The sequence below is a fragment of the Lupinus angustifolius genome, chromosome LG04, assembly GCF_001865875.1.
Source record: "Lupinus angustifolius cultivar Tanjil chromosome LG04, LupAngTanjil_v1.0, whole genome shotgun sequence".
Classification (NCBI taxonomy): Eukaryota; Viridiplantae; Streptophyta; class Magnoliopsida; order Fabales; family Fabaceae; genus Lupinus; species Lupinus angustifolius.
Genome location: NC_032012.1, coordinates 8,952,920 through 8,962,250, shown reverse-complemented (window position 1 = coordinate 8,962,250; position 9,331 = coordinate 8,952,920). Strand labels below are relative to the sequence as shown.

At 35.0% G+C, this 9,331-nt stretch overlaps 1 protein-coding gene across 1 annotated transcript; it reads right to left on the bottom strand.

Moving 5' to 3' along the window:
• On the bottom strand, positions 3,099-7,763 carry LOC109345574 (WD repeat-containing protein LWD1-like). Its single transcript, XM_019584653.1, has 2 exons — positions 7,021-7,763; positions 3,099-3,748 (listed from the first exon to the last, which is right to left on the bottom strand). Exons 1-2 carry the CDS (start codon positions 7,746-7,748, stop codon positions 3,415-3,417), a joined length of 1,062 nt encoding a protein of 353 aa, XP_019440198.1. The 5' UTR covers positions 7,749-7,763; the 3' UTR covers positions 3,099-3,414.

The following is a 9,331-nucleotide window of genomic DNA, read 5'->3' as shown; positions in this document are numbered from 1 at the left end:
TTTGGCTAATAATATGGACCAAAATAATAATAAACGAGTTTATGTGCATACATGTAATTTGTTGATATTTTTTATTTGTTGTATTTTAATTATGAATTTGTTCTAACTCACAACATTATTTCATAAATCTGTTTTCAAGAACCAAATTCAAAGACTTCTTTAAAAAGAGTAAAAAGAAGCCATATTTTTATGCAAAAGTTTTAATAGGAGAATCTTGTGCTAGAATTTTTCTTGATTGCGATTGTTAGTGAGTTCTGCCTCATCTTCAATCCTAACTTTGCAATACTTTCCATCATATTTTATATTTTTTGGGTAATTTAAGTGGGATTCATTTATAGATCAACGCATGGTTGAATTAGGTGGTATATATCTATTTTCACCTGAGTAATAACCTAATCTTAATTTTGAGTATTAAAAAAATAAAAGACAAGAAATCTCATGTATTCAATCTCCATTTTTTTGGTACTATCAAATAAGGGTGAGTGTGGGACGGGTTCGGACGAATTAAGAATGTCCTTCATTCATCCCTAAATATCGGGTCAATTTTTTAATCCGAACTTGTCCGTAATTAGGATGAGACGTCTGAGGGACGGGTCCAAAATAAGACGGGTCAAGATAAAGATGGGTCCGGGTTGGAAAAGGACAAAATGACAAGCGAATATTTTTTTCTCAAATATTTAAGCATGCACAATCAAAATTATTACAATCTGTATATAAACTCAACTAAAACATGTATCCAACATACATCAGTATATAAACTACAAACCATAAATTTCATCGTTCAAACTAAAAACTATCACAATTACGTGACTGAAAATTATAGAATATACTGAAATTTTCAGAAAAATTTAAAGTGTCAACAGAAGCTAAAGTCTTCTTGTAAATGATAAAAAATACATGAGAACTGAAATGATAACAATATGTCAATACTCAAAAGTTCACACAAAAATGAATACAATAACTAGTTTTTAACTGAAAAATGAAACTTAAATTGGAGTTTACACAAAGTACACAATGAAAAAGGGTAAATAATAAGGATCATATGATAAATAGTGTGGATGTTGTGTGGGCTTGCAGGTATTTGAGTTATGTGGGATGAACATAATAGATATTAATATATACTTATTTAACTATTGTTGATATATAACTATAAGGGACGGATCAGGTGACCCGGACATAGACCTGAACCTGTCCTTTTTTGACGACGAGTATGTTCCTTTTAATTAGGTCTGTCCTTTTTTATTTATTTGGACGGGTCAGACTTATCCCTAAGTCATCGGGTTGAGACGGGTCTACGGGTCAGGTCGGATCTTGCTCACCCCTACTACCAAGGGTATCCCTCACCTTTTTGGGTAAGGAACTAATCCATTTTGGGGTTTGTAGCTGCCCCTTACAATAAGTGTCGCTCCCAAGAATTAAAAACTTACCTTGAGAATCCAATGAGATTTTATGCTACTAAATCAACATCTTGTTGGTGACATATATTCAACCTCTATTTAGTATGTTAAAAAATGCTCTGTTAAATTTATGGTCATTGTAAAAAAAGCTAACTTTGGAATTGGTTCTTAAAACTTTGTATGGGATGAGTCCTTATATTTTCACTAATTTTGTCATTCTTCCTTTCATCCACTTCCATTAGTTAATTGCTAATTTTGATAGACGATAGTCCACGTCAGGATAGTCACATCCGTAAAAGACATGACATATGGCACCCCGTACGATCCACATGTAACTTTTTATTACAAAAATTGGAAAGTCAAATATTTTATTTTTCTCAAAGCTGTGACCACCATCAAACACGTCTTCTCCGATAAAGATTCTGATTGTGTCAACCATCCATGGCCTACCGAGAATGCCTCCGATATTCTCATCGAAATCGAGACGAAAAGTAAGCAACCACGGGACACTGCACAAAGGAAGGATGCAAAGTGGCAGGGACGAAGTGAAGGCAAGTAAGCCTACAAACCTATCTATGTTTATACACCAGCAATTAGCTGAAACCAAATGTTTAATTAAAACATGGAACATTTTGCCTCATATATGAGGGATGAAGTATGTTGTTCTTTATCATGGATTTGGAGCATTCAGCTAGTGCTAAATATTTGAATATTCAAAAACTGAATCTGTTGAGCTTATCTTACTCAGGAAAGCGTAGTTCATCTAGTTGATGGATGGGAAGTGGAAAGTGTGGTTTCGATCATGATCTTTACATGGTTTCTTAAATGGAGGGTTTTATCTTATCAGTGCTTTAGTATGTAGTCAATCTTAGAGTCTCTTTGAGAATTTGGTATTGGAAGTCATGAAGGGCTTTGTGTGCATGAAATATATTTGAGATGGCTTGAGTCTTTCATTTTTCCTTCTTTCCCCTGCAAAAACCAACTCGAAAACAAGCATAATGATCTGTTTGCGAGTTGATTTTTTTAAGGAATGCATGAGAATCATCTTACAAGTGTATTTCATAGATCTCAAGTCTTTTTCCATTTTCCTTCAAAAACCAACTCGCAAACACACTCTAAGATGATGTCTTACGCTATTTCCTGTGCTTCTCTAATGTCTAAACTCTAACTTCATCAATAACTTTGTGTCTTGTTGGGGGAAAGTCTAACAATGCAAAACAGAACCCTGGTCAGTTTAAGAGTAACCTCTGTAGCACATTGTAAAGAAATCATCTGAAGATAAAAGAAATGAAAGGGGATGGATGTTTTTCTGAATGAACCACAAAAGCCACGTTGCATTCCAATTTAATCACTTAGCATCAATTTTCTCTTAAATAGGAGTATCCCAATTCCCAGTAATATGCAACAACGAAGAAATTGGGGCATCACAAAAAAATGCACCCATCATCTGGACAAACCGATACGAAACAGCTGAAGTATAAGCCACCACGCCAGAACTCTGACAGTTGGTCAAAGACATAAATATCATCATGCAATTATAGCAGGGTTCATTGACTGGAAGCTGTCGATCACCTTAACACACATCGAGTCGAGTCGATATATAACGAGATTGTTCACAAGTTTCTTAGTCAGTGAACAAGCAAGTAGCAATACAAACTAACTTGTCAGAGACAAACTAAGACTAGTTTTCACAAATGCGAAAGTATGCAAGTTCTAAACCCTGCACATCTTTAAAGCTACTAATTCAGTTTAAAGTTTCGAATTTTAACAATAAAACAAATAGGATAAAGAACAATTGGCCACCCTAAAACTATCCCCCAATTTTGTTTGCATATCTACTGAGCAAGAAGTTGTTTTCCCAAAAGTCAATGTACAGGGTTCACAAAAGTACCATGGCATCAAAGACAAATTATCCTTACAAGGACAAGAGAATGATGATGCTCGCACTCACCCAGCTAAAGCTTCCACATTTGGCGATCTGCAACCAAACATAACAAAGGAACAAAGTACAAATCATTCACACCCTCAGAATCTGAAGTTTGGTGGAGAAAGCAATGGCAACCCAGTCCGGCTGAGAAGACGACCACTGAAGCTGCTCAATCTCTGCCCCAGCTGTGTAAGCAAGAATAGGGTCCAGCCCACCCTCTGCGGGCTCACTCATTGAAGAAAGGTCCCAAATCAAAGCCTGTGAGTCATCACCTGCAGTGCAGATATGGCAAGAACTATGAGGTGCCCAAGCAACTGCATTCACGCTCGCCTGGTGCCTCTTCAACTCCACCACCGGAAGGGTTGGAAAGCGAATATCAAGCACAACGACCTTAGCACTGTCCATTATGATGGTTGCCATGTACCTAGTGCACGTTTGATTTTGATTAATATTTTTTGGAAAATATCACTTTTTCCAAAGCAAATTTTCAGTATAAGACGTTTTGAAAACAATAATAAAGTAAATTAGCAACTTAGTCACTCAAATTATTCTCTGCTAGCAGTTTAATATTGTAAACCAGAATAAGTCCTTGAATTTAATTGTGTATGAATTAGTACTAAATATACAAAAATTATATTAGTTGGTTCATAAGGACTAAAAGTAAGAAACAAAAAAGACTAAATTCAATACAAGTTTAATAAATTTAAAACTAACTCGTACACGTAATTAAATTAGCATTGTTATTTGGACAAAACGTAGGTGTTTTTCTTTGATTTCTTGGGGTGTGTTTCTCAAAATAAATACATGTTAGTAGTTGTTTGTTATACTTTCATTAACTAGTTGTTACATGACCTATATTCTAATAAACGAGCACTACAAGTACATAGAGAAAACTGAAATACAACAACAATCAAGCCTTAATCTCACTGAAACGCACATAAGTATTGTCATTGCTATTTAGTACCCAGGAATCTCAAGACTTCCAATAACAAAAGAGGGAATGAAAAAATAAAATGGGTTTGAACATAGAACTCCATTATTTGTACGACTAAATTTTACACACAGTTAATTTCTCTTTTATACTTGCATACAATAGATCTACACCATCTCAAACTACCGTATGCCTCAATTCGTACCCACGCTCACATCATATATCACTGTCTACAAATGATGTCAAAAACAGGTGCTCAGTAAGCATTTTCATGGAAAATAACTGTTAACTCAATATCCACAACAAGCCACTGTATATTAGTAAAACTTTTCATTCAACACATTAGACTTTGCAGAAATGAATTCAGGGAGTTAACTATAAATAATAACATTTAATTTTAGAACATAAGGGGCAAGGTTTTAAGTAGCGGTCACAGTTGCAGACTTGCGGCCGTGTTGTGGTTTTCGCAATCATGGGCATCACGAATGTTGCGATGTGGATTGCAATAATTGTTGTGTAAGTTATCCATTCTAATGTACAATCAATAACATGTCATATCTGAAATTATTTTTTAATTATAATGAGATATATCCAAAATAAAAAATAATAATTAGAAAATATTAAGATACCAAAAAATTATTCCCCTTCTTTCTTCATAGTCCTTGACATATTTCTGCTTTATTTACACCTTTCTAATATTATCTTGTCTGTAATAGCCAACTTCCTGGTTATTTTTCAGATCAATAGGCTAAAAGAGAAATTCAGAATGATACATGAATAGCTTACTCTACATCAAGCCACATAAATATGATTATATCAAGCCACATAAATGTGATTATATCAAGCCACATAAATGTGATTATATCAAGCCACATAAATGTGATTATATCAAGCCACATAAATGTGATTATATCAAGCCACATAAATGTGATTATATCAAGCCACATAAATGTGATTATATCAAGCCACTTCTATATAAGAGAGATCAAAATTCAGGCAGATCTCCACCAACAGGCTAAGAGAAACAATGATAGTAGGCATAAACGGACCCCAAAACTTTATCACAACAAGTCTATGGGTTTTCCTTTCCCACTTATATACTTATTATAGTTTTACTTAAGTCGACCTTTATCAATTTAGATTAACTTGTATCATTTTTTATCAAAGACAGTCTAAGACCCGTTTTCACTAAACATAAAGTATTTCAGTTCTATGACTACGCATCCTTAAAGCTGCTCATTAAGGTGAGGGTTTTAAGTGAACAGAAAAAATAACAACAGACCACCTTAAACTAGTGCTCATCTATTGAACTGAAGACAAAATACCCTCAGAAACTAACGACAACGGACAGGGTTCACAAATCCCTGAAACTATTCTGTTCTAACTCCTAACAGTTTAGTCTCATACACTGTAATTTTAGTCCTTGTTTAATTATGTGTATGAGTTAGTCCTAAATGTACAAAACTCATTAGTTACTTCATCATAAGGACTAAAGTGAGAAACAGAAAGGACTAAATTGATACAAGTTTCAAAAATTTACCACAAACCCTTAGCACATAATTAAATGAGCATAGCTATTTAGTATGAATAACGTCTCACAAATTCCAACAAAAACAAGAGAAATGGAAAACATATAATGGGTTTGAAAATACAACTCCATCATTTGTTCGGCAAAACTTGACACTCAATCAATTAGGTCGGTGATAGCTAAGTAGAGAATCCCAAATAATATAGCGGAGTGGCCGGCTCTAACAATGCTAGAGCTTAAAATAGAGGAACAGAATAGAGAAACAACGTGTGCAAGGTGCAAACTGAAAAATAGAGAAATCGGGGAAGAGAGCAAACAGGAGAAGATGTCAGTGCATCGTCCTGGTTGCTGGAAAATGGCCTAAAGGCAACGGCAGACGAGATTAGAAGAGAGCAGAAGAGAGAATGATGTGCTAGGGATGTGTTTTCACGAACATGAAAAGGGGAATCTATGTTGTCGAGCCTTTTCAATTTCAGACCCCAATAGTACTAGATTTGATTTTGACCAAAAAGACCCAAATACCCTTCAAAAAATTGCTACCATTTTAAATTTTGGGGCGTTTTTTAGATTTCTTGCCCACGTATCCCTTTAGTGGACCTAAACCATCGATAAACCCACAATAGCCCTCTCATCGTATAGTGTAGAGGAACACCCTGCGCTGCACCGCTAAACAGCGGTGCTGTAGCAGCGCTATTGACTACTTAGTGGTAACCATTCCCCCTTGGTAGCTACACTCACATTAATTTTCAATAAACACTCTCATTGTCATAACTTAATCCAACAATCTATAGATAGCCCTTCCGAGTTCCAACAGCCAAACTCTCAATGAAATCACCAATCGATAAAAACCTTCCTCAGGTCGAGGAGAAAGATGCTAAAATGAATTGACATTTACGAAATAATTTCACTCATTGACTACATCAGCCCCTCAATAGCCTATTTATACACCAGTCTCTAAATAACTAACACTATAGCTATATTACTAGCTAACAATGTTTCCTATCAATGCATATACTCCACTTTGAACTACCGTATATCACGATACTCACCCACACTCACATCAATCTACATTCGCCTATACGAGGTGTGAATGCAAGCGTTCAAAAACCATTTTCCTGAAAAATAACTGCATTAAACTCGCTATTATCGACAACTCAAACATTTCCATAAACAAACACATTGAATAAACCATAACTAAAAGAACAATGCAATCAACAAGTCACTCAAAAACACTTACCTAGGATCCTGCTTATTCCATCCAAGGCGAACCAACGGTGTATCAGGCTCAGAGCTCTCATAGATGATAGTAGAATGCTCCTTATCGCGAAGATCGAAAACCCGAACCGATCCATCAGCAGAAACAGAAGCAAAAACACCAACACCACCCCAAGCAATATCATAAACCTCTTTATCATGCGCTATAAGCTGAGTATCCACAGTCTCCTTCTCAATATCCCAAATTGTACACGTCGTATCGATACTCGAAGTTCCAATTCGCTTCGGTTCGGCTTCATTCCAATCAAACGACGTAATAGGCCCACAGTACTCACTGTTTTTGTTCCCATTAAGAACAGACTTAAGCTCAACCCGGTTCGCCTGAACCGAACCGGCCTCATCAGGTTCCGGAAGACTCCAGATTCTTAAAAAATCACTTGAAGTTGCAAGAAGATCCGGTTTAGTGCACTCTTTGTCAGGGATGAAAATAGCTTTAGTTGGAGGGTAAGGGTGTTCGAAAGAGAGGTTTGGGTCGGATCGGATTTCACCGGTTGAGTCGTCGAGTTGAACAATCTCGACCCGGTTCGAGTATTGCTCGAGGAGAGAGGAGATAGCAAGGCGGTATTTTTTGTCGCGACGGACGGACCAGTTCATAGCGTAAATGTGCCATGGGGCTTCGTAGGTGTAGATCTCTGACCGTTTTTGTTGCTCGTCTGAAACGTCTTGTGTTGGATCGGTACTTGTGCCCATTGAGTCAAGAAGATGAAGAGGGTGAAGGAGGAGGAGGACTCACAAGTTGATCGTAATGGGAGAATCTAAAGTTTGACCCTATGCCTATGCCTGTTGTTGTTGGATGTGATAATTTGGATATATATATATATATATATATATATATATATATATATATATATATAAATTATATATATTCAGTTTAATGATTATTGACTACCTCTCTTGAAAAAATAGTCTAAATGAATGTTGACTGATGTATTAATTGTGTATTACATTGTCAATACATAGATATTATATTTATATATATTATAGGAAAAAAATATATATGTAAGATTTTTATACATTATCATTGTATCATCCATCATTCATATTTACTCTTTAAACAAAAAATAAATCAAATAAATGGTAAATAATATAGTGATCATATATAAATTTTTATATTGAGAGTGTATGACTATTACAATGTATATATTAACATATATTTATAAGATTCATGCCTAATAAATATTTCTTATTAAAACTCCATAATAAAGCAAACAAAAAAGGTAAGGGAAAAAAATAAAGTAAAATTATACATGATAGAAAATAATATCTAAAATGATTTTGGCAATCAAAAGTAGTGGAGAAAAATAAATTGGAATCTTGAATTATGGTTCAAGTGAAAGGAGGTGACTCGTGATAGAAATACATTACCTCTTGATGTGAAGAGGGGAACTTTATTGATGGATCACAAACTTCAAACAAATCCTAGTTATGATTAACAACAATGTCATATCGTGGTCACGAGCGCAACAATCTAGCCACGCCTACATTGGTATTGACACGAGCAGATTCTCCCAACAGAGATATGCTCTCTAAGAATATAGTAGCTAGGGTTGCCAAATAATACATCATAGAATTTAATGTTTTAGTAGTACTATTTATATTAATGTTAGGTCATACCAAAAATAAAAAAAAATGCACATTTATTATTTCTAGTCATGCTAACAGGCATTTATGATCTTGTCAAGTGCTAAATGGAACCTAGTTCTTTATCACTTAAACAATATGTAGAAAGACATCATTGTTATCCAAGTCGCATTAATATTTGCAATCTGACCAATGCTCATTTGTAATATTGTCCATTTTTCCAAATATCCTAGTTATAATCATGGCTTACACTCATGGATAATGCAACCTATGATTTTTTAGCCATAAGTAGGCGTTCTAAATAAGTTATGGTTTTTTAATCCCTTGGTATATGTGTTAAACAAGTCTTGTCAACATCTCATATTTACACACTTGAACATGGTCATATATTTTGTTGTTTCACTCAATTAAATAACTAATATTATAGGACGGATAAATCTACGTTATATCACTCATATCTCTCTACATGGCTCATTATGTATCCGATTAGAATCTTTATAATCACCTGACTAAAGGCAATCTTTGATTGCGTCAAAACATGCAACTCCTCATGTTAGGAACCATAATGACATTAGACCGAATGACTACATAAACCACTGTCCTTATGAGAATCCCTTTTGAAGCTCACATAATAACCATCCATGTAACATTCTTACTGTGAGTCAATCTAGTACACTATTATTCTTAAGGGA

Coding starts and splice junctions, on each gene's coding strand:
- LOC109345574 (XM_019584653.1), bottom strand. CDS start 7,748: ATGGGCACAAGTACCGATCCAACACAAGACGTTTCAGACGAGCAACAA. Junction 3,749..7,020: donor TGGAATAAGCAGGATCCTAG/GTAAGTGTTTTT, acceptor AACGTGCACTAG/GTACATGGCAACCATCATAA.